This window comes from Capra hircus, chromosome 23, assembly GCF_001704415.2.
Source record: "Capra hircus breed San Clemente chromosome 23, ASM170441v1, whole genome shotgun sequence".
NCBI classification, from domain to species: Eukaryota; Metazoa; Chordata; class Mammalia; order Artiodactyla; family Bovidae; genus Capra; species Capra hircus.
Genome location: NC_030830.1, coordinates 10,937,646 through 10,964,123, shown reverse-complemented (window position 1 = coordinate 10,964,123; position 26,478 = coordinate 10,937,646). Strand labels below are relative to the sequence as shown.

Here is a 26,478-nt window from a genome sequence, read left to right as displayed (position 1 = left end):
GGTGTGAAGTAAGCTGTGTGTGTGTGTGTGTGTGCACACACACACATATCTAAAGGTCCCTGAGGCAGTTTTGCTCCCCTTTGTGGAATGGCCAGTCCAAAAGGGATGCTCCGAAAGTCTGTTCTCATTGGGTCCACCCAGGCTCATGGATGAATGATGCTACCGCTGATCAAGCTTAGGTTAGAATGAGACTCAGATGGAACAATCAGAACACCATTCTCCCCATACCTCCTAAAGGGACATCTTGGAGCTGAGTCTTATCCTTCCTCCACTCAGAGACCACATCCAAGAGAGCATTAAAATGAAAATCCATGCGCTTGTCAATAGTGGGGTCAGTTATTCTTCCACCTTCCTGAATTAAGTCACATCTTTCTCCAAACTTATGCATGCTGATGCCAAGCTTCAAAATAATAAGAATAAGAAGGTGAAAAGTTTTCCCTGGAAAAAATAGGTACAGGTTCTAAGCTGCAATCAGACAGAGCTCTTGTGGAGCAAAGGGTCAGTCAGGATCTCTCAAAAATACAGGCTGATCAGGGCATGGCCGCAAAGGCAGGCAGTGAAAAACCAGCATGGCACCGGAGAATGGAAGGGTGCCAACAACAGCTTCCAGGCCATGCCCTCCACCAAGATTTATCCGTGCTTCAGACGCCAGTGCTGCACACCGCCCCTCCCTGCTCTGACACCCCCTCTCCTCTGTGGAGTCTCACGGGAAAGAGCACACAAACGCACAGACACTCACAGAAGCTGAGGCTGAACTGACCGTCAATCAATAGTTCACAAAAAGCTTTGGTCTTCAAAGAAATCAGGTAGGGTTGCCCAACGAGAGACAGGAAGCCCAATTAATTCTCAGATAAACAATGAATACTTTTTTTTTTAAGTATAAATAGGTCCCAGATAGTGCATACAAAATATTCCATGTGATACTGGGACATACTTATATCAAAAAAATTATTGGTGTTTATCTGAAAGTCAAATTTAAATTGGCATTCTGTATTTTTGTTTGCTTAATCTGGCAACCCTACAGCAATAAGCTAATTAAGTGGCCTGCAAATTAACACAAATATAATTACAGACCGAGGCCGGGGAGGGGGGATGAAGTCTTCCAGTTCCACCTTCGGAGAAAGGAAGAACTGTACTTGTTCTTATTTACTTTTCAGAGGGGATGAGGGGCAACAAATCATTCTGGGTTTATTGCATGTTATCTAGAGGCATATTAATACTGCACACAAGCAAACTGAGACCATCTTTTGTTCACCTACAGTACAAATCTTGAAGAAACTCACTTGTTCACACATGAGTGCTACTGGGTTGTTAACACAGCCGTTGACAATCTGGGCTCCTCGTCCCACCGTAACGCCTGTGAAAGACTTATCATCCCATACTCGGCCTCCGATTCTGTCTTTGGCCTCCAGGACAGTCACCTAAAAAGACAGACAATCGGAGAAGCTGAAGAAGATGGAACAGTCATCCCAAATGCAGTACAAAGGTGAAGTGACACAGTAAGATGAGTTTTGCATCTAGTTAATATATTATCATATTATTAGAAAAACGACTTTAAAAAGAAGGCAGTGTGTCAAGGATCCAGCAATTCCATTCCTGGGCGTCTCTCTGGACAAAATTGTAATTCAAAAAGATACACGCATCCCCATGTCCGTAGCAGCACTATTCACAATAGCCCAGATGTGGAAACAGCCTAAGTGGCCTTCGACAGATGAATGGAAAAAGAAGATGCAGTGTGTGTATATGTACACACACACACACACACACATACAGCCACAAAAAAGAACAAAATAATGCCATTCGCAGCAGCATGGATGGACCCAGAGATGATCATACTAAGTGAAGTCAGTCAGAAAGAGAAAGACAAATACCCCATGATATCACTTATACATGGGATCTATGACACAAATGAACGTATCTGCAAAACAGAAACAGACCAAAAAAAAAAATCACATGTGATTCTATGCATGACCCCAGGGGCTTGGCCAGCACAGACTGGTCCCACAGCCAGATTACTTTATCTCCTCCAAATTTCTGATGCTGGAGGCGGGGGAGCTGCTCTCCAGTGGACAGCCCTGTGCCTCAAAGAGTGACTCTGCCCTTGGTTGTAGAAGCTGAAAATGGGAAGCCTCTTCGGTCCAAAAGCAGTCCTTTCACTTCTGGAGCCCTAGGAGCACTCCTTCAGATGGCTCCAGGAGGCTCCCCGAGCTAAGCATCTCTGAGGTTATTCAGAGGAATCTATTTCCTAACCAGGAGGGGTGGTTTCCCCAGAGAAAGGGGAGAACAACAGAGGTCCCCTGAATATTCTTCTTCCTTGGACCTAAATTCCTTATTTTCTCCAACTAGAAAAGGCTACAACTCCTGACTCTCCACCTTCTTTCTGACTTCAGATGACCCTAGAACCATCCATTTCCAGTTTCTTTTTTCATTTATAAGAGGAAGGCTGAATGTTAAAGAAATTTCCTCCTCCCCCGAGTTTGGCTAGAAATAACTTTTTTTTTAATCAAAATATAGTTGACTTACAATGCTTCTGGTGTACCACAAAGTGATTCAGTTATACATATAAATACATATGTATACATACAGTTTTTTTTTCAGGAATAACTTTCCCGTAAGATAATGTGAGTTTCCCAAGCAAAAAACACGTAAGAAACCTTGGTCCTAATATCTATTGCTGAAATATACATATGGCCAATTAAAATACCTCACAGCTTAATACCTCTTAGACAATAATTTGAAATGCAAACACACTTCCTATAAACTCAACTCAAATTCTCCCGTTTTTGTCAGTAGTATATATAGAATCCAAGACATAGATCTTGCATTCCACCAAAAGGAAAACCTCTGAGGCATAACCACTGAAAACTTTCTCATTTCTGAAACTCTGCCAGCAGAGAAGATGCTGTGAAAAATGTTGATTCTTTTAGCCACACAGAGCACGGAGAAAGACTAATTCAATTCTACCAAATTGATTTTCACGTTTGGTTTAATGGAAAACCAAAGTCCCTGCAAAACAAGTTTTTAAAAAATGGAGAAATGAGTCAGACCTAGGAAGTCCCAGAAATCTGGGAGACTTGAATGAATCTAAAGGAAATTAGATACTGAATTGCACAATTTTTTTGTAATCGACTCTATTTTGGCTAATTTTTAACAAGTAGAATAAGGCAACACACTAAATAAAAAGAAAGAATATAGCTAGCTAGTGGGAAGCTGCTATATAACAAAAGGAGCCCAGTTAGGTGCGTTGTGATGACTTAGGGATGTGGGGGGAAGGGAGGTCAAGAGGGAGGGAATATATATGTATAATTATGGCATACTCATCATTGTATGGCAGAAACCAACACACACAGAAAATAAAGGATTTCTAAAATTAATAAAAATAAAATGCATTTTGATATGAAAATAAGAAAGAGTATCTTTCCTTGGGGAAGAAGGCTACCCCAAATATGGTAGTTTAGTCGCTAAGTCATGTCCGATTCTTGCAACCCCACGGACGTTATAATGTATGCGGTATTCTTTGCTAAAATCAGGAACTAGTTTCCCAGTCTTAGAAAATTTGGACCAAAGGAGCAGTTAACCATCTGTTTTTGCCTCCATGTCCCCCAAGTCTTACCTTAATTCCAAAGTTATGCAGTTGCCTAGCAGCTGCTAATCCAGCTGGACCAGCCCCAATAATGATGACTGATTTCTTTACGAAAAGAAAAAAAGAAACAAAAATCCAATTAGAGCAATGAAAAAAAACGTACTAGAAGGAGCCAACTCCCAAGCAATGTTAGTTCATCTGTATTTCTTTGCTGTCCCATTTGCAGAAAGTTATTTCCCTAAAGAACACATCAGTACTTGTCCTAAGCCATCCACCCTTTCCTCTTTTCTACCGTCAAGGAGAACAGTAATTTATATTCTTTCCCCTGAAGAAACACAAAATCTACAAAAGTCTCGCTAAAGCTTTTACAGCGATAATGTGAGTTTTACTTGTATTATTAACGTACAATCATGTATCATGACCGTCGGTAGCAGCGCTGCTAGAGTTACCGTCACCTACGTTGTGGTAATCTTTAGGCAGAAGATGCTGGTCAGGGCCAACGCTGAGCACTCCTGTGTTGATGAGACCTTTCCTCGTCATAAAATAAAGTATCCTCTCCACCTCCTGAACGCATCGAATGCGCACGAGACCCCGGACGATGATGTGAGGAATACATTTCTGAGGAGTAAGAGCTTCCTGTGTTTGGAAATAAAACCAGATTGTTAAACTAACTAACCGAAAACAAGCCTTGGTTCCTCAAAAAGGGAAAACACAGAATGAACCATATGACCCAACAGTTCTACTCCCATCTACGTACTGGAAAGAGCTCAACGCACGGCAGCATTATTCGAACTGCCAAAAGGTAGGAATGAGCCAAGCGTCCATCAGTGGATGACAGTATACAGCAAAAGGTGGTCTGTCCATACACGGAATACGATTTGGTCATAAAAAGAAATGGAGTACGGACACACGCTGCAACAGGGAAGAACCTTGAAAACGTCATGCTAAGTAAAGAAGCTGGTTACCAAAGGCCACATGTTACATGATTCCATTTATGTGAAACACCCACAATAGGCAGATTTTACAGAGACAGGAAGTAGGCAGTGCTGTGCTTAGTCGCTCAGTCATGTCCGACTCTGTGTGACCCCATGGACTGTAGCCTGCCAGGCTCCTGTGTTCAAGGGCTTCTCCGGGCAAGAATACTGGAGTGGATTGCCATGCCCTCCTCCAGGGGATCTTCCCAACCCAGGGATCGAACCCAGGTCTCCCACACTGCAGACGGATTCTTTAACCATCTGAGCTATCAGGGAAGCCCAAGAACACTGCAGTGGGTAGCCTATCCCTTCTGCAGGGGAACTTCCTGACCTAGAAATTGACCCAGGGTCTCCTGCATCACAGGCAGATTCTTTACCAGCTGAGCTACCAGGCAAGCCCAGAAAGTAGGCTAGGGTTGCCAGAAGCTGGGAGTAGGGAGTCACTGTTTAATGGGTGTGGGGTTTCCTCTTGGAGTAATGAAAAAGTTCTGGAATTGCATAGAACTGATGGTTATACAACACTGTATATGTACTTAAGGCCACTGAATTGCACGTTTTACAATGGCTAAAACGGTAAAAATGATAAATCTCACGTGCACGTTTTGTGTGGTGTTAGTGCTCAGTTGTGTCCGACTCTTGGCGACTCCATGAACTGTAGCCCACCAGGCTCCTCTGTCCATGGAATTCTCCAGGCAAGAATACTGGAGTAGATTGCCACTCTCTTCTCCAGGGGATCTTCCCAACCCAGGGATCGAACCCTGGTCTCCTAAACTGCGGCAAATTCTTTACCATCTGAGCTACCAAATGAAAAAACAAGCTCCCAGGGTAACTGGAATCTACCATTTATCACTAAGACATAGTAAGACCAAAGGGAGGTCTGCCTGGTGAAGGAAGAAAGAAAGGAACAAAAGAGGCACACGGCAATCTCTGTTTTATCACCGAAGTTTCCCCTCGCAGAGAATGACTGATACGGGGAGTGTGGGTGCAGAGCACACCACAAATATATTCCTGACTCAGTAAACCACACAACAAAGCCCATCATAGAAACCCAGGCTGCTGCTGGCCCTGGGATCTGAAAAAGCTGGGTTCTCATCACTGATAAGATATAGGAGGAACGGACTTAGGAACTTATCAGAAAAAAAAAAAAAAAGACCCTGACTTTGTTTACTCCAGAAGCTTTGGCAAGGGTTGGTTCATCTCAAAGATTCAAGAGTAAGGTGGCCTCCTCGCAGGGTCGTGAAGTTAGAACAGGTTTGGGCCATGGGGCGCAGGGGGGAGGTGCCCGCTCTGGCCTTTCTTCTACTTGTCCCCAACCCCCAGCTCCAAGAGAACCTGATCAAACACAGGAAGATGACTACAGGCTCAAAATACGAAAGAAATAACATGTACAACGTTGGCTTGGATTGCTGCAGAAGATTAAAAACTGTGTTTGTATTCATGACTTAAAAAAAAAAATATTTAGTCTGACTCCTTGTTTGTTTTTCTGACTCCTTAAAAGCAACCATATTCCCGCTAGAGTATTAAATAGATACATCTTATGATCTTATTACAAATTAAAATAGAGCCACACTGATAAGCGGAGGACTTTTTAAATCAGAGTCTTCCACGGTATAAGTCCAATTTCAAAGTCAACTAAAAAGAAATGTCAAGAAAAATGAACCCAAGGCTGTTTCTGAAAAATGCATCTTCCTTCACAGTTTATTTACAGGAAAATTCTGACTACAGTTTTGTTTAGTTCAGCAAATGTTTACTACTTAGTTTAATACCTACTTCAAAGCTGCTGGAGAGGAAATGAGTAACTCTACCTTGCCCAGCCCACTCACCTGGGTGTAATTCATATCAACTGCATTTACAGCTGTAACTTAATCAAATCATCTAGGGCTGGGGTCTAATTCAATGAAATACCAGGGCAGACCCAGAATATCTTTCCTTAACCAAGACTGGCAGTCTGGCAAAATGTTCTACATTCAGCAGTCACTCAAATAATTGCAGAAGAAATTAATAAATTGGAAAAATACGAGGGTCAGGAAAGACTTTGCTTAAAAAAAAAAAAAAAATTGTAGTACCCCCACCTGGCCCATCCCCCAATTTATCTTCATCCCTTTCAAGGTAAGTGCTGTTTGACGCCCCTAACATTCATTCAGTCCCAGAAAAGAACCAATCACTGGTTTCAGATGCTTGAGGATAACAAACTGAGGAAGAATCCTGCCCTCCGGGGGGTTTATGATTCAGTCTTTAATGTTTCATTCCTTTTTCTCCCGGCATTGTCATCGAACTCCTTGACCCAACTTGGCACTGTACATGCTCACTCACCAGAGAGTCAGAATTCTGGTGACACATGGTCTAAAGCGGTGGTTTTCAGGTGGTGAGTCTTTGCCCCGTTTGGCAATATCTGGAGACATTTTTGGCTATCACACCAGGTTGGGAGGGATGGTGGTTGCTATGGCATCTAGTGCGTATAGGCCAGGGATGCTACCTAAACACCCTACAATGCACAGGAGAGCCCCCACCCAAACGTGTGGTGGAGACACACAGATCTAAGGAGATCAAGCCACTCCTCTAAAAGAAGTCTGTGTCCACGTGCTGCTGGCCAACCTGCCCCCCACTCACCTTGCAGTTAGTGAACCACAGGGCGAGGACGAGATTCCTCAGAGCCAGGTACATGGTGGGGTCCCGCGAATACTCTGGGAACTCATAGAGCTCATCCAGCTCCATCACGTCCGGCCTCACACACAAGGCTTTGCCGCACTCGTTGGGTTGGTAGAAAGGCTGGAAGTACCGGTTCATGCCTGGAACTGAGGGTAGAAGCAAAGGAATAAATCCCACAGGCTGTAAATTCCAAATCTGGGGAAGCATTAGTCGCTCAGTGGTGTACGACTCTTTGAGAACCCATGGACTGTAGCCCGCAAGGTTCCTCGGTCCATTGGATTCTCCAGGCATGAATACTGAAGTGGATTGCCATTTCATTCTCCAGGGCATCTTCCTGACCCAGGGATCGAACCTGGGTCTCCTGTATTGCAGGCTGATTTTTTACTGTCTGGGCCACCAGGGAAATCCGGGTAAGCTGAAGAGCATAAACAAAACCAAACCAGAAAGAAGGGCCTAGACAAGCTTCCTGGTCTGTCCTATGTAAATGCCTCCACTTCCTCTGTCCAATTAGACCTGCTAGGTGGAAATTAAAAAATATTTCCCTATTCTTTCCTCACAAATTCAATTTCTGTGGCACAGAAATTTTTTTACTTTTTTTTGTTAAAGAAAAACATGTGCTATAAAATCTGCCATCTTAATCATGCTTGAGTGTTACATATTCACATTGTTTCTCAACAGATTTCCAGAATGTCTTCATCTTGCAATCTGTGGTGTTGGAGAAGACTCTTGAGAGTTTCCTTGGACTGCAAAGAGATCCAACCAATCAGTCCTAAAGGAAATCAACCCTGAATACTCATCGGAAGGACTGATGCTGAAACTGAAGCTCCAATACATTGGCCACCTGATATGAAGAGCTGACTCACTGGAAAAGACCCTGATGCTGGGAAAGACTGAAGGCAGGAGGAGAAGGGGGTGACAGAGGATGAGATGGTTGGATGACATCAGTGACTCACTGGACATGAGATTGAGCAAAGTCCAGGAGATAGTGAAGGACAGGGAAGCCTGGTGTGCTACAGGCCACAGGGTCGCAAAGAGTTGGACATGACTTAGCAACTGAACAACAACTTCATTTTGCAAACCTGAAATTCCAAACGCAACTGAATGCCAAATCCCCATGGAAATATATCTTAAAAGAAACTATTATTGGAGTTTTTCTGATTAGAAGACAGGTTCACAGAAGTAAATAACAAATCACTAACTCCTGATAATCCTTGTGTAGTGTTAAACCCAGTCTAACCTACGTTGTTTCTAGGAAAGAAAGAAAAAAAGCCCCAAAAATGCACTGAAAAGGCTGCTTTTCTTACCTGCTCTTCAAGAACATTGTCCCATGTCATTAAAGACGACTTCCATGAACATACAATGTTATCTTATTTATTATCTACTCCCATATTTCTGGGCATTTTGATTTTTTCCAATTATTTTACTACTATAAACAACGCCACACATCTTTGGACTTACTTTTGATAATCTTTGATAATTTAGGATAAATTCCTACATCCAAAGAGGATCTATAGTAAGGTTTTTGATTCTCACTGCCAAATGGCCTTCATATATGTACACACCGACTAATTAGCGTCTTAGGGCCTGCTTCATTCCACCTTCGGTAACACTAGGATTTATCATTTTAGTTGTGATTTTGACCACATCCACATTTTTAGAGGGTCCAGTGCTACTAGTTAAAACCTTAATAAAAGCCCACAATGTCAAAATCTACTTGCACCAAAGATGAAGTCTGTTAGTGTGCAAGAGATGATCTAGAATTCTCGCTCGTACACAGAGAATTCTGATGGAGAATTTTTTAAATCCCCTGAAAGTAAACAGTCATCAGTCTGCTTGCCTTGACCTGAAGTTTTTTCAAGAGCGGGTCATTTGACTATAATTATCAATGGCATAATTAGAAGAAGAATGACTCAAAGAGAAGAAAGAAAAGTGGCTCAAGTCAAAACTTTCTTCCGGCATGTCAGGGTGAGTAGGCACGATCATCAAGTTACGCAGCTATCCAACTTTCAAAGAAATGCTCATTAAACTCCGTGGGTACGATTCCTAGCCAAGTGTTACAGGCCTTCCCAATGATTAAGGGAAAAATGAACAAATGTATATAAATAATACGAGTGATCCACAGTAAAACCAGATTCATGAAATAATGAGGTGCTTTGTACTAAGTGAACACATTTAAAACAATCAAACAAAAAAACCCATCTTTTCCATTCTGCTCACCCACACATTTCCAGGGCAAAGTAGGGGAGGGAAGGCAGGGAGGGCCAGGCCCAGCTCTCACCCAGCACAGAGGGGACCGCCTTGGGGTGCTCCAGCTTCCCAGGGCTGGCGTCGCTGGTCACGCGGCGCGTGCTGGTGCAGGATGGACTCATGCCCACACAGTCTGGGTAGTAGGCTGAGAGCAGGGGGGCGGCCACGCTGTCTTTCAGCAAAGGAGGTAAGATGAGCATGGAGTACCACCAATGGTTGGACACTTCCGACACTCTCTGCAAGGGGGCAGAACAAGACAAAGAGGGACAATGGCGGACAAGAAATGGACCTGCAGGGTCCACCAAGGACAGAGGGTTCTTGCCCTGTCATTCATCCTCATTCATCCCCAACCCTTCTCCTTTGCCTTCGCCCACTCCTCAGTCCTAGGCCAGAGTCCTATACAGGCAGATTCAGAAACAAAGTCCCCTGAGGAGACCTGGAGAGAATGTTTCTTAGGCCGAGTTCCTTCAGATCTACAGCAAGAAGTCTCTCTTCATTCCCCCGCAAAAAATGCCACCAACGCCAGTTAAGTCTTTTTTTTTTTTCTGGCTGCATCTTGTGGCATGAGGGACCCTAGTGCCTTGACCAGGAATCAAAAGCGTGCCCCCTGCATTGGGAGCAGAGTCTCAGCCACTGGACCACCAGGGATGCCCCAACATCAGATAAGTCTTAATGGTGCCTCCACTAACTCTCCTGGAAGCCTAGGTTTGTTTAAGTCTGACACGAGGAACTTCCTTCTGTTCAGGAATCATTTATCACCTGGCCCTTCCCCCTTTTAACTTAGGATCTAAAGATAATGGAAACTGCGAAATTCAGCAAAAAAAAGAAAAAAAAATTATCTGAAGTAGCAGTCAAATATTACTGCTTTTTGCTAGAGGTTACTAAAAATTTTTTTCAGAGGGAAAAATACATGACAATCAGCAAAATAAGATGCTCCATGTAGACTGAAGAAACTATCTTTGGTCTTAAAATATGTGATCATATTCCAGATTTTGAATTAACATATGGAGTCATTCGATCAAAGCAGCCTGGTGATGACTGTTGTGATAAAAATAAAATTTACCTGCTTCTAAAACAACACTGCCAGAAATCCTATACTAGGCAGTCTTTGCTAAACATGATCTTGAATGCATGCTTCAGGAAATTCTAGGAATCTAATAGAGGAGAATCCTGGGCTCAGGAACCCTCTCACGTTAGTTCTCCAGTCTCCAAGCAAATGCCACCTGCCATCAAGCTGTGGTTTGTGAATTAAAGATGCATTATTTGCCCTGCAGATTTCAGAGTCCAAATCTCAGGCAAGCATTTTCTCAGCTTACTACAAGCCCCAACATCCCTCATAAATTATTCCCAGCTGCTTCACACATTTTTTTTCTTTTTTTGATGCAGACCTTTTTTTTTTTTTTTTCACTTATTAAACCTGCTACAATATTGCTTCTGTTATATACCTTTTGTTTTTTTTCGGCCATGAGGCACGTGAGATCTCAGCTCCCCGACCAGGGATTGAACCCCCACCTCCTACACTTGAAGGCAAAGTCTTAACCACTGGACCATCAGGAAAGTCCCTCACACACTCATTTTACTTGCCTGGCCCCTGATGGCTTTTCAGTTTGCAATCTTTGTCCTCAAGGCTTATTTTAGGTTTGGCTACCCTTGACCAGCCTGGGCTGGACCAAAAAGAAGGAAAGTTCCATTTCATAAACCTGCCCCAGACTCTTTCTCAACTGAAGACAAAAATAAGTAACTGGCATATGAACATCCAGGGATGACTCTTCTGAACTTTTTGAGGTTCTTATATCCCAAGAATATGGCCTCTGTCCTAAAGTTCAGATTCCTTGAGAGCACAATGGTCTGAACAGTAGGGGAAATATTCATAAAGTAATTTTTAAAACTGTATTTAAAGTTATTTTTTCCTTTCTTTCTATAACGTCATCTCGTTTACCCCGAATCCAGAAATTATTTGGGCCACTGCTTTACTGTAAAAATGCTTGAGGGTACAGCTATTTCTTTTTTTTTAATGTGGGTGTATGTGTGTAAGCTATTTATTTATTCTTTTTATGTGTGTGTCTCACACAGCCCTTTATGTAATAGAACAGACCTGCCAGGTGTCATTTCGCCCTTTGCCTGAACATCAATCACAGTTCCTGAGTTTCACATGTAGAAAAACTACAAATTAACAATCCTGAATCACTGTCACGCAGAATAACTCAGAAACTAATAATTAAAAAAAAAATCATCTTCTGAAATAGCCGTTGGATCTGGCTTATGTGGCAAAATCAGTCAGCTCAGGGAGTAAAGTTTCCTAAGACAAGCAACACGTGGCCAGGCTTTGCCAGCTGCTGCCCCTTCCACATCTGGGCAGAGACGGGACAAAGCAGTTACGCTGAGGTCAGAATAACACAAGAACCCTCTCACAGCTGAATCTGGGCCAAGACCATCAAATCATGGGCCTCTTGTTCGTTTCCTGGAACGATTCAAGTGGCGAGAAGGTCATAAAGTCCCCCTTGGAAAACAAGTATAACAAGTCTGATCCTTGTAGGAAGGCATGGTGTCAGTTTCTGCCTTTTTATTTCCTTTAAACATAAAGCGATAAAATTTTAGTGTTTTTTTTTTCAAGTTGGGTGAGGATCACTCATAACACCATTCCTGCTAGCATTTTCATCACATAGTTATCACGGGAGATTAAAAAGCCTTTGATCAGCAACCAAATAAAGGCACTCATAACACTGTTACTGTGCTTTACTTATTGCACTTATCGCTGAAAGTGTGATGCTGGCTAATCTGAAACATGCAGAAATACTCACTAGATCCTCTGGGAGGGAACAATGGTCTGAGGTCTCAGGCTGCAAAACAAGACAAAAAGTATTAATTAGGTTTGATTATAAAATATAGTCTTTTTTTTTAAGAGTCTTTAATGTGGACCATTTTTTAAGTCTTTATTGAATGTGTTATACTATTGCTTCTGGGTTTTTTGGCCCCAAGGCATGTGGGACATTAGATCCCTGACCAGCGCTCAAATGTATACCCCCTGCACTGAAGGTGAAGTCTTAACCACTGGACCTCCTGGGAAGTCCCTAAAATACAGTCCTAAGTGTCAGTTTACCTTTAATAAGATATCTCTTTTCATCAATTAGACTGGAAAAGAGAAAGTGTGATAAAACACCCACATGAGTGAGGGTGCGAGGAAGACAGCTCCTCTTGAAAGGATATCCTCGCTGGCAACCTACAACAATGTGTAATAATTCTGGAGAAGAATCTGACAAAATATGAAACCTTTAAATGCATGATAATTTGGCATTATCTTGTATAACTGAAGATGTACATACTATGATCAGTTCCACATCCACAAATTCAGTCAGCCTTGGATTAAAAAATACTCCAAAAAATTGCAGAAAGTTCCAAAAAGTAAAATCTTAATTTGCCATGCACCAGCAACTATTTATACAGAACTTACATTATATGAAGTATTAAAAGTATTCTAAAGATGAACTAAAGTATACGAGAGGATGTGTGTAGGTTATATGCAATACTATGCCATGTTAGACAAAGGACTTCAGCATCTTCAGATTTTGATACCTGCAGGGTCCCGGAATCAAGCCCTGCAGATATGACTGCATGATGCCCAACAATTCTAGTCTTGCTATACAGACATATCTCAGAGACATTGTGGGCTCAGTTTGAGACCAACCATTGCAATAAAGCAAGCATCACAATAGAAGTGACTCAAAAGAATTTTTTGGTTTCCCAGTGCATATAAAAGTTATGTTTATACTATACTATAGTCTATTAAGTGTGCAATAGCTTAAAAAAAGAAACCTGCACATACTTTAATTAAAAAATACCTCAGGGACTGTCCTGATGGTCCAGTGGTTAAGAATCCACCTGCCAATGCAGGGGACAGGGGTTTGATCCCTGGTCAGGGAAGATCCCACATGCCGTGGGGCAACTAAGCCAGTGTGCGAAAACTACAGAGTCCAAGTGCCCCCGAGTCCTTGTGCCAAAATGAAGATTCAGCACAGCCAAAAATAAATAAATACATAAAATAAAAATACTTTATTGCTAAAAATGCTAACCATCATCTGACAATACAGAGTTGTCACAAAGCTTCAATTCGTGAAAAATTCGTATCTGTGAAGCGCAAAAAAGCGAAGTGCAATAGAACAAGGCATGCCTGCATTTTCTAGAGAGACGCTCGTCCACGTGCACCAAGAAAAGTATTAGAAAATTCTTGAAGAAGCATATTTTGTAAGAGAGAAAAGCTAAGCACAAGCCAGAAGTCCATCGAGAGCAGCAGGCTGAAACAAACTGTACTACAGTCAAACAACGGCACAGCAATGAGAGTAAACTGTATGGATGCACCTTCCAAACGTCACGGTGGGTTGAAAGAAGCCATACCCAGAACATGCATGCTGTATTATGCCATTTACATAAAGTTCAAAAGGAAGCAACATCCACAGTAAGTTGGAAGGGTAAGTAGGGACCTATAGCCATACCACCCTGAAAGCGCCTGTCCTCTCTGATCTCAGAAGCTAAGCAGGGTCAGGCTGGTTAGTGTTTGGATGTGGGAGAAGAGGAAGTAAGTAGTTACTCTGGGCAGGGGAAAGGGATGGACTCTTTGAGTGAAAGGCGGTGCAAGGGTGCTTCTGAGAGGCTGGTCAATTTCTTAACTGTTCAGTTCAGTTCAGTTGCTCAGTCGTGTCCGACTCTTTGTGACCCCATGGACTGCAGCACGCCAGGCTTCCCTGTCCATCCCCAACTCCTGCAGCTTGCTCAAACTCATGTCCATTGAGTTGGTGATGCCATCCAACCATCTCATCCTCTGTCATCCCCTTCTCCTCCTGCCTTCAACCTTTCCCAGCATCAGGGTCTTTTCCAGTGAGTCAGTTCTTTGCATCAGGTGGCCCAAGTACTGGAAGCATCAGTCCTTGCAATGAATATTCAGGGTTGATTCTTTTCAGACTGACTGGTTTGATCTCCTTGCAGTCCAAGGGACTCTCAAGAGCCTTCTCCAACACCACAGTTCAAAAGTATCAATCCTTTGGCGCTCAGCTTTCTTTACTGGGACCTGGCTAAATGTGGACTCTGAAAATTCACTGAACTATGGCATTTTGACTTGTGCAGTTTCTGTTTGTATATTTCAATTTAAAAAGTTACCTAAATAAAGTGAAGACTGGCATACCATATGGTCTGGGAAATCTAGCCCTTGGAATATATTCCAGAGAAACTCTCTGCGCGTGTGCACTAGGTAAACTGGAACAGGAAATGGCACCCACTCCAATATCCTTGATGGAAAATCCCACGGACAGAGGAGCCTGGTGGGCTACAGTCCATGGGGTCGCAAAGAGCCGGACACGACTGAGCACGGCACCAGGAGAGACGCGAAAGAACATGACACTCCCAAACTAGAAACAACCTTCACACACCTATGAGCAACGGAACAGACACACTATGGTAGATTCCCACAGTACAAAATTACACAGCAGGGACAATTAGCCACGCAGAGCTGTAGGCATCAGCATGGAGGCAACCCAAAAACCTCAGTGTTAAGGAAAAGAAGAAAGCTGCCGAAGAAGGCAAACAACAGGGTACAATTTCCAACCAACGTAAAATATGCAGAACTTCACATGTTATTTAGGGTTTCATACATATGTATCAACTCAAAAACAAAAAGCAGAGGAATAATAAATACGAAATTGGAAATACGGCTTGCTCTTGCAGGAGAGGCAGAGAAAGATAACCACTGAGGGGCACCCAGGGGGTTACAGAGGCATTGGTCACGCTCTGTTTCTAAAACTAGGGGTGAGTGTTCAACTTCATCCTTTATTCCTTACACACAAATTATAAATCCTCTTGTGGGTCTAAGAATTATTTCAAATTAAAACAGCTTTGATAGGACTTCCCTGGTGGCACAGAATATAAGAATTTGCCTGCCAATGCAGGGGACACAGGTTCTGTCCCTGAGCTGGGATGATCCCACACGTCTCGGAGCAGCTAAGCCCGGACGTCACGGCCACTGAGTCAGAATTCTAGAGCTCACGAGCCACAATCACTAAGCCCGCAGGCTGCAACTACCGGAGCCCGTGAGCCTAAGCCTGTGTCTGCAACAAGAGAAGGCACTGAAGCGCGAGGCCCTCGCACTGCAATGAAGAGTAGCCCCCGCTCGCTGCAACTACAGAAAGCCTGTGTACAGTAAGGAAGACCCAGGCCACCCAAAAATAAAAATACATAAATAAAACTTGCACAGGCACGAAGCTATTCACTACAGCGCACTCACTGACGATAAACGTTTAAATGTCACCTAAATGCCCTTCGACCATGGCAAATTCATCACGATCTATCCATTCAATGGACTATGTATTATACAGTCTTTACAGGGAAAGAGATCTCTCTGCACTGAGATGGAAGCATCTTCAAGATACATTAAATGATAAACAGTGAGCTCCCAACAGTGTGTGTTGTTTGCTACCATTCTTTTTAATGTTGTTTTACAAATAAACCTTTCCAGACTTTGGTCCTTGACAGAAGACCAAGCTGAAAACCAAAGGGCCTCTGAGTCAATAAACACCATTTAAATAAATATTTCAAAAGTTGAGGTTAATAGATGGTAATCAATCAGAATGGAGCTAGAGGGTCTCAAGGGAGGATTTCTTGGGCAGAGGGGATTTAAAAGATATGATATCATCCTTAGAGGCTATGATCGGCTATGATCACTCTGAGCTATACTTCTTTAAATCTTTAAAAAGTAGTTTAGATATTTGTTTCCAGTGCTTTAAAAAAAAAAGTGCCTACCATAAATACATAATGAGAGCATAAAGAAAGTTCTAGTAGGATAAATGAATCATTAAGAGTTGTTATCTATTAGAGTGGGAAGAAAGAGATGGTTTAAAGGGGACTTCCATTTTTCATTTACAGATTATGTGTGTGCATGTACTTACATATGCACACATATGTTCAATTTGCTTTTTTAAACTTGAGATTATATTCATGTAATGCTTATGTAAAATTTAAAACTATACAAAACAGAACTCCTAAATAGTCATACCATTTTTCTCACCAGTTTACTTTGCAAAATCTTCCAAATATGTTAATAATTATGAGTTACTTCAATAACATTTGTATCTTAAATCCCAGGCTTTGAAAAACTTGATCGTAAACATTATAAAGCTTTTCAAATGTTTCTCATTCATTCTTTAAAGAAGAATTTGAACTAAGAAAATATTTTGCTGGTGATAACTGCATATCTGTGAATATAATAATACCACAAACCAGTGAATTATATACTTTAAGAGGGAGAATTTTGTGAATTAAGCCAAAATTTTCAGAAAGGAAAAGCATCTTGCATCTGAGATTACAATTCCGAATATTCTTTAACGTACTGATAAAACAAGACACATTCTATGGATGAATGCTTTAACACTTTGAAGCAATTAGCACATTTTTAAACGCTAAGCAATTGTCAAATCTCCAAAGAGGCAGAATATACCAATTAAGAAAGACTGCTAACAGCTCAAACATGTTGTTGTCGTTCAGTCGCTAAGTCGTGTCCGACTGTTTGCAACCCCATGAACTGCAGCATGCCAGGCTTCTCTGTCCTTCACTATCTCTGTGTTTGCTCAAACTCCTGTCTATTGAGCCCAAACATATTCATCCTTTTCTCTTTACTAACAGGATCCTAATTTCGACGCTGTTATGAACGATTTCCCTCCAATTATAAAATATAAAACATGCAACAGTTATGGAATATCTTCTTCCTTTGTCCCCACTGTTGTTCAGACTAGCTGTGAGATCCTGTCCTGGCCAAAGAGCTATAAATAGAAATCTACTGTTGGAACTTCCAGGAAAGCTCCTGGTTTCCCAGTAAAAGGAGGAGAGACTTGGCTTACGATACTCCAGCCTTTCCCATCTTTTCTGCTTTGAACTTGGAATGATGGGTGATGGTGCAATAATGATCTTGTGGGAGAGCTGGAAACTAGAAGGAGAATTCCCTGGGCAACTATACCAGCTCTGGACTGCCTGCTTCTAAACTGTTTATAATGAGAGAAAAAGAAAAGCCTTAATCGGTTAAGCTATTATAGTGGAGGTTCTCTTTATACATGGGACAGTACCATCCTGAAACAATGACCAATACGATAAAGGAAAAATATATGTCATTACTACCAGCTGACAACTAAACTAACCCATCAATTAATTCAAACAGAAAACCAAAGACATCATACCTTAGCAGCAGTATTTGGTTTCATACCGCATCGGTAGGTCTTTGCTATCTGGGGAGTCAGCTGGATCTCCTTGGTAAGCTGCCTCCATTTCCTACACTCAGGTTTTGTACATTGAACCTAGATGGAAAGTAAGAAGTCAAGGTCAGTGAGTTAGCGCCTCTTGAGTGAGCATTTCTTCTCTCTTCCTTTGCCATCTCCTCCACATGATTTGGGTTAACAAGTGTTCAGCATCAAATGCATGAGGTTAAGTGAAAGAAGCCAAATGTAAAAGGTCACACACTGCCTGATTTCTTTACACAAAGCATCCAAAATGGTAAATTCAGAAGGACAGAAAGCAGATCAGGGGTTGCCAGGGGGTAGGGGTAGGGAGGAATGGGAGGTAACGGCTGAATGGGCACAAATCTCCTTTGTGGATGATGAAATGTTCTGGAATTGGATATTGGTGGTGATTGGACCACACTGTGAATGTACTGAATGCTGAGTTGTACATTTGAAAAGGGTTAATTAAAAAACCTTTTTAAATTTATTCTTTAATTGGAGGATAATTGCTTTACAACGTGTTGGTTTCTGCAGTACAACAATGCGAATCAGTCATAAGTGTGTGTGTGCTCTTTCTTCTTGAGTCTCCCTTGTGAATTTTTTGTGAATTTAAAGTTATGTAAATCTCACTTCAATTAAGAAAAATTTTAAGGTATGCACAGAAAAGCTCAAATTACCTATAACATTAAATAAACTAGCAAATAATTTATTGAATGATGGTATATTTATATTATATACACAATCACCAAAGTGTGTTTTCAAAGAATGGCTAAATAGAAAAAATAAAAGTTAATTTAAAAAAACCTAAAAGCTACTAAAAACTTACATGCAAAGTATGATTCTAAACCAAATTAGGATTTGCATACTAAGTGTGAAATTGTGTTTAAATAAACACAGAAAAACATGAACAAAGAAGAGAGATATGGACCAAACTTAGCAATGGCTATCAACAGCTGGTAATGAGTCTTTAGTTTCTTCTTTATGCTACAGGTCAAGTTAGGTGATTTTTCCACAAAAATAAAAAAAGTGGTTGGCTTTCATAGTTACAGAAAGAATAAATGTAATTAAAGAACACTTTCCTAAAAATTGGAATTTTCATCCATTTCTCTTGCATTTAGTGCTATAAATGCTTTTTCTGTTTAGTTGCTCAGTTGTGTCCAACTCTTTGCTACCTCATGGACTGTAGCCTGCCAGGCTCCTCTGTTCATGAGATTATCCAGGCAAGAATGACTGGAGTGAGTTGTCATTTCCTTCTCCAGGGGATCTTCCTGACCCACGGATCAAACTCCCATTTCCTGCTTGGCAGGTGGATTCTTTACCCTGGAGCTACCAGGGAAGCCCTATAAATGCTTCACAAAATCATACAGTTTTATCTTTTTTACCCAGTAGGGGAGCTGCTGGTCTGCCATGAAAGCTTTGGGACTAGGTTCAGTTTTTCCATTGCTTGTCCATATTTTTTTCCACGTAGTATATTTGTCATATCCATCCTTATGGCTGAAAAACAATAAAAATAAATATATCAAACAATAAGCTATTGAGGTTTTCAAAACAGGAGGCAGATAGAAATCTTATGTGAAGGACTTAACTAGCCACATTATAAGGGGGGAGGGGTAAGTTATCCTAGCACGCACAGAACAGGTTGCATTTTTAGTATCTAAAACTATCAAGAAGGGATGGTTACCTGTCTGTCCAGCACCCTCTAGCTGTCAGCATCCCCCACAAAATCTTTTCATTCCTGCCCCTTTGCACTGGCATAGAAGAGCAAAGCAGTGCCTTAATTTTTCAGAATTTGTGAACTACAGAGAACAACTGTCTCATGGCAGATACTTTCTGAGCTCTGAGTGTGCACACACAAGCATACACACATGCAAACTATAGCATCAAAGTTCTGGAACACCTGTAGTCAGTTCAGGTATGGATGAAACAGTGAAATAATTCAGTAACTCCGGGGAGGGGAGTGCTCAGACTTAACCATCTGACCCTCACCACTGCCCACGCCACCATCCCTTCCACCCTCAAAACTTCCAACAATCATCAGAACAAACCTTCTGTAGTAATGGTCAAAGCATTCATTACAGAAATGCTCCCCACAGGAGAGGTGATACCATCGGGATGTGTAGCCATTCTTGGCACATCTGAAAACAGCAAAAACAGATAGATTTGGTAACAAATAAACATGTCTTGCTTTTTCTGTTAACATTTATCAAACATCTCCTATGAGCCCATTTTACCTTACCTTCACTTAGAATCCTAATGACTGGATATTACAACAGAAGAAATGGCTGACTGACACAGAACAACGCATGGGGAGGGCACAGGGACTTACATCCGGTACCCAGCTGCCTGCTCATCAAAAGGCCCTGGGACTTAGTTTTATCAGGACTCCATGGAGTGATGATATGGTTTTAGGACGTGAAAGAAGGGATGGCAGCGGGCTTGCCGCATGTGTGTGAAGGAGGGAAGTGTGGTCTCTAGCAGCAACATCTGGCCAGCTGGGATCAGACCATCCCGTGGGCAATCTGGCAAATAAAACCTAACACACAGCCAATAATGTAGCAAAAGAATGAACTATAAAGCCACTATGAACACTAACACCACCACTTCTTTATGATTTAAAAAAAAGAAAGAAAGGATTTGTTTTCCAGGTTTCATTGAATCTTAACTGAAGATTTCTTTCCACTGGAAGTAAAAGGTCATGCTTGGATCATCCCAACAAAATGGCAAGAGTGCAATTAGCGACGTAGTTTGAATGAGCCCTGTATGTATCTTTGGAGGCAGAGGTATGCTCTAAGAGGGAGAAAAGCAGCCCAGAGAAATAAGCAAACACTGGTCTCTGTAGGAAGCTCAAGGTTCTCCCTACTCCCCCCTTACCTCTTACCCCATCCCATCCTCAAACTATCCTCCCATTCCCAACCTCCAGAGGTACAACTATGGGGGATACAATGTGAGCACAGGGGGTTGGTCACTGTGCAGAGCTCATACAGGCTAGTCTAATGGGGGAGTGAGTAGTGGGGTATGATGTGTACAAAATGTACCAGCAATGTCTCTACTGCAGGATAGCAGTATCTCTATGTATCTTTAGGAAGACTATCTTTGAGGATGAACGCGCTCATTGGCAGGAAGGTGAGGCCAAGACACACCGTCTAAACAGACCTTTCAGAAGTACTTGCAAAGCACACCGGACATGTGGCTGTACAGCCTGCTTTTTCACATTTCCTGTACTTCTTCTCTGACCCACCATCTTCATCCTCATCTGTCATCTCCGTGGCCTTTTTCTTTGCCTGAGAAAGAACCAGCTGAGGTTAAGATCAACACTGGCATGGCCCAGGGTGGAGGTGGTGGGAGGTTTACTCCTGAAATCACTTCCATGTTAGAAGTTCTAAGTGTGAAGATCAACAGCATCCTGGCAGAGGGGTAGGGGCTGACGATAACAGCAATTTCCTTGAGACTGCATTGTGCAAACAATTCACTAATCTGCTAGAAATCTGGAACCAGCACTTCGAAAACAGGTCTCTAAGTAGAGATCGAAAATGCATACTAGCTTCTTTTAGGAAAAAGCTGTTTCAACTCTACTTCAATATTGATTATCTGACCCAGATAATCTAACCAATAAAAAATTAAAAAGAAAAATTTTTAGGCTGTATCATAAAAAATGAAAGCCACTTTCAAATTGATTGTTCTCTTTGCTTAGAGAAGTTCTATCCTCTCAGTATTGTAGATTTAAAAACTACAATAAAAATCTGTAGACAAATTCTAGAGAAAGAATTACATCATTCAATATTTTCCTTAAAAAAAAAAAAATGGCCCTACAAGAAAGATGGCAGCAAGTAAGCCATCAACAGCACCCAACTAACTATGAATGCCTATGAATGATATCAAGCCAAGCATGATCTGGCCCCAGCTCACATCCTGGAGGCAACCACACAGCTGAACACCCTGTGCTGTTTCACAGCAATGCCTTTATCTCTGCCAGATAAGCTTTTTTCCCTACATTCTATCACTTTATCACACTGGAAATCGCAAGGTGAATTTTTCCACTAGACTGCAAGTTCCTTGAGGGCTGGAATTCTACTCTTTCATCTTTAATTCTTCAGTCCCAATCACAATAAGTCCGCTGGCTCAAAACAGGGTCAACGAATGAAGAAATAAGCGATACCTGCCTACCGGAACTCCTCAAAGGAAGGCTATCTGGAGAATGATCAAAAGATGCTTTTTTCTTTGTTCTCCCCCGTGAGGTCGCCATTGTATCAGAAAATCTGTCAAAAAAAAAGAAAAAACAGAAAATATTAAATAAGAGCATCTGCTAATACTTTCAACACTCTGGAGTCAAGTTATTAAGTAGTTTTGGTGGTAAGAGTGCATGCCCTACAGTTAGATGGCCTGAGTGTGAAACCACTGCTTTCAAGTTATTTAAGCTAAGACTAAGCCTCAGTGTTCTCATATATAAAATGGGCACAACTAGTGTGTACCCTAGTATTGTTGTGAGGATTAAGTAAAATAATTAATTGAAAGCACCAGGCCTAGTGTAAGTACTCAACAAATGTTACCCATTAGTAGTATATATATTTTACATATATACAGAAATGAAGGACCTATAAACAAAAGACACTGTTTATAAAATTCAATGAATAAAAACATCTTATTTTTGTTTATGTTCCTCTCTTTCTCACTATGTCTTAGTTCCCAAATTTTGATCTATTTTACTTTATAAGGTATACAGGCTTCCCTCGTAGCTCAGTTGGGAAAGAATCTGCCTGCAGTGCCGGAGACCTCGGTTTGATTCCTGGGTTGGGAAGATCCCCTGGAAAAGGAAATGGCAACCCACTCCAGTATTCTTGCCTGGAAAGTCCCATGGAAAGAGGACTCTGTAGGCAGGCCACAGTCCATGGGGTGGCAAGAGCTGGACACTACTTAGCGACGAAACCACCAACCACCACCATACTTTAAAAAGAAAAAGCATTCATTTCTTCTCAGTAAAACCCAACAAATAAATCTCAGGCACACTATCTGGTCGCTATTGAATACAGGAATCTGGGTTAGACAGTCACTGGACAAACTGAGTTCTCAAACTAGTTTAATCACAGCACAGTTAAAACATTAAGAATCAAAAGTCTACGCAAAAAAAAAAAAATGCATAAATCCATGAATGATCAAGACTTGTCATACTACCATTTTTTTCAATTAAGTTAAATAAGGAATGAAAAATGCTTAGCATAACTAAGTACTCGCTAGTATAAGGATCCTACAGTTATCAGACATCTCCTTCCCTGGTCCATATTTACTCCACACACATACTCACAATAGCATGAGAAATAAATAGGACATACCTACAGATAAGGAATTGAAAGTGGAATTTGAAAGTGGAGAAGTGTTGTTAAGACACAAGTCCCACATATATGATCTTAATCTTGGGGAAAAGCTTTGAAGGGCTTGTAATCCTATTGCTTCACTACATAAACTGTGATCCTACTGTTTACACCAGGGCTTCCCTGGTGGCTGAGAGGTTAAAGCATCTGCCCGCAATGCGGGAGACCCGGGTTCGATCTCTGGATCAGGGAAGATCCCCTGGAGAAGGAAATGGCAACCCACTCCAGTATTCTTGCCTGGAGAAGCCCATGGACGGAGGAGCCTGGTAGGCCACAGTCCACGGGGTCTCAAAGAGTCGGACACGACTGAGCGACTTCACTTTCACTATTTACATGAACATTTGTAAATTATGGATTTACGAACATCACATGTAAAAACTTTCAATCTGCCATCTACAACAACTTTGAGAAATCTTGATACCAACGTTATGGGTGGTTTTTCTTTGACTCAGTCTTCACTATCTCAAAATCATTATGTTAATATAGGAACAAATATACTGTATACATATTCTGAAATGCATTACAGCTCTTAGCCATTTTAAAAAATTGCCATTAGTCCTACAGCACTCATTATGTAGCTGGATAAAGCACTGCTGCTGCTGCTGCTGCTAAGTTGCCTCAGTCGTGTCTGACTGTGTGTGACCCCAGAGACGGCAGCCCACCAGGCTCCCCCGTCCCTGGGATTCTCCAGGCAAGAACACTGGAGTGGGTTGCCATTTCCTTCTCCAGTGCATGAAACTGAAAAGTGAAAGTGAAGTCGCTCAGTGGTGTCCAACCCTCAGTGACCCCATGGACTTCAGCCTACCAGGCTCCTCTGCCCATGGGATTTTCCAGGCAAGAGTACTGGAGTGGGTACCATTGCCTTCTCTGGGATAAAGCACTAAGTGGTTTTAGAAGTACTACAGTCTACCTTAATTCTTATACCCTAAGAAGGGCTTCTGGCTCACATTTTCAAAATAATTTACAATCTCTTTACATAAAACTTATAACCCACATTATTCATAAAATGAACCACGAATAAAGCATATGTAAACGTGTACACTGTATATGTTAAGTATTGCAGCAAAAATACTTGTGTCTAATGTACGGTTTAGGAATGCAAATAAAATCAGTTCAAGCAACATTTGACCATGTTACTTGGGAATGCAAGCACTCTCAAAGGAAAGCATAATTTCTGGAAATTTCATCAAACATTTTAACCTAACTGTATACTGAAAAACATATTTTTGATTGCAAAAGAATGATGTAATCCAAGAAATGGTTAAGAGGAAATGAAAACATTAGCTATGAAAGCCGTTAAGAAATCTGTGTGGTCTGGGAAAAATATGATTGAAGATTTTCAGAGTAGTACATTTTCACCTTTAATTATACAATTAACAGTTATGTACCTTCATTCTTTTTTGACACTGTAATTTCTTTATTTTCACTGTTGCTGGGTTCTTGGGGCCTCAAATGGAGGAAAAAATTTTAAATTGGGAGGACTACAGTTACTTATGCTTTTAAATATAATCTTAGAAATACTGACCAAGTGTTAGTAAAACAAATTAGTATACTGGAAGTGCTTTCCCGCTTTTCCCTCAAATTAATAAACACACCTAACTTTAAATATAATCAATTTGTTTCAGGTTCAGTATGACCTTATTAGCATAGTTCTTCCTAATTTTAAGTTCGTAGCTTTGGTTTTCTCTTAATATGACAAAAAAAAAGGAAAACATGGTGGGGGGGTACCTAAATATGTGTGAATATATCAATGTCTAGATTTCTAGTTTAGTAAGTTCCAAGATTTTTTCAGAAGTAACTGATTCAAAAAACTGAAAAAAAAAACCCACACAGAATCCATAAAAATATGAATTAAAGGACTCCAGGTTGAAATAAACACGTATAGTGGCATTAACATAATTTTTCGAAACTGGACAAACTACTAGAAACTTCTCCAGAGGCAACAGGGGCAAAAATTTCCCTTCGGGCCACTTAAAACTGCACCCACAAGAATCAACTTTCAGACATATGGATCCAGTTCAATTGCCCGAATGCTTTGTTTAGGACTTTCTCTGCACGGAGTATAATTAATTATTGGTCATTTTCTCCTGTACCTCCTGAAGAAAACCTTCTCTCCCACTCACCTTTCTTCCACTAAAGGCGGTTTAAAAAAATAAAAACCACCAACCAACCAAAGTGTAAAAGCCTTGAGCTGTGTGTGCACTGGTGGAGTGACCGATCCTCCAAACGAAGTGGTGTGGACGCCTGCATGCTCTCCCGAAGGAAGGCCTGGCCTCCATCTGGCTAGGTTCCAGGTCACAGAACCCCCAACTCGCTACAGCTGGGCCTGTCTCTTCCTTCCTCTTTCACCTGCCAGCTGCTGGGCTGTTGACTAACAGCTACCGAAATCGGGCCGCCCCCTCCGGGACCCGGGACCCGGAGGAGTCACCCCAGCAACCTGGCAATGCCGATAGCGTCTTAATGCGTGGTCCCCGCGCTGCAGTCCAGCTAACAGCACCTGCGAGGCCGTACCGGCTTCTCGTCGCCACGCTCTCAAAGCTGGGAGGCAAGCGACCGAGTTCCAGCCCCCGGACGGTGGGTGCCCCCTTCCTCGCAGCAGCCTCTCCCCGAGTGACAGGGCTCTGACAGCCCCCAGGAGGGAGCCCCCAAAGGCTCCCTGTGCCACGGGCAGCCGCCTCGCTTTCCGAAAAGCTCTCTCGACTCCTCCGAAGTCGGAGAAGCCGCAGCCTCCCCAGGCTCACCTTTGCGCTGGAGGCGTGCAAGGAGTCTCGGGGAGACGGCACCCCTGTACAGAAAGCAAACATTGTGAGGAGGTGGATTAACCCGCAACACCGCGAGGAATCCGGGAAGCCGGTCGCTCCAACACCCCAGGCCAGGAATCCACCCTCTCCCCAATTCCTCGGGCTGGGACCCTCCCCCGCACCCCTCGCCCCTTTCCAACCCGAGGACGGAGGTAGAGCCCCGAGGGACCAGTCCACCTCCCACCCGGGCGAGGAGAGCGGCTCAGGGGCAGAAGAGCTTGCACCCCGGCCAGGTTGCTTTGTGCAGAGCTGTCACCAGAAATCCGCCGCTGCCCCCACGCCCGCCCCCGGAGCCGCGCGTCCTCCCCGCCCCGCCCCCCCCCCACCTCGGAGCACAGGCGAGACCGAGCGCGCCGCCCCGGGCAGCGGGCGCCTCTCCGGAGCCGCGCGCTGCGCGCACAGGACAGCAGGATCCGCGCCGCGAGCCGCAGCCTCAACTCGGCCGCTGCCGCCGCCGCCGCCGCTTCCGCCCCTGTCACGACGTGACCCGTGGTGGGAGGAGCCGGCGGGACCGGGGAGGAGCCGGGTCCCCGCCTTCGCCTCCGCCGCGCGGCTCGCCCCGCCCTGACCATTTCCGCCGCTGCGCAAAGCCAGGGCGCCTGGGGA

At 42.6% G+C, this 26,478-nt stretch overlaps 1 protein-coding gene across 1 annotated transcript in view; it reads right to left on the bottom strand.

Moving 5' to 3' along the window:
- KDM1B (lysine demethylase 1B) overlaps nt 1-26,336 on the bottom strand; it is a 42,691-nt gene extending 16,355 nt beyond the window's left edge. Inside the window, exons 1-14 of the mRNA XM_018039181.1 lie at nt 26,199-26,336; nt 25,813-25,856; nt 21,862-21,961; nt 20,859-20,986; nt 19,751-19,840; nt 19,088-19,199; nt 17,667-17,783; nt 12,255-12,293; nt 9,485-9,689; nt 7,168-7,352; nt 4,043-4,219; nt 3,614-3,688; nt 1,284-1,421; nt 229-400 (exon numbers count right to left, since the gene is read on the bottom strand). Of these exons, the coding sequence (XP_017894670.1) occupies nt 229-400; nt 1,284-1,421; nt 3,614-3,688; nt 4,043-4,219; nt 7,168-7,352; nt 9,485-9,689; nt 12,255-12,293; nt 17,667-17,783; nt 19,088-19,199; nt 19,751-19,840; nt 20,859-20,986; nt 21,862-21,948 (1,525 nt within the window). The 5' untranslated portion in view covers nt 21,949-21,961; nt 25,813-25,856; nt 26,199-26,336. The remainder of the gene's footprint in view (nt 1-228; nt 401-1,283; nt 1,422-3,613; nt 3,689-4,042; nt 4,220-7,167; nt 7,353-9,484; nt 9,690-12,254; nt 12,294-17,666; nt 17,784-19,087; nt 19,200-19,750; nt 19,841-20,858; nt 20,987-21,861; nt 21,962-25,812; nt 25,857-26,198) is intronic.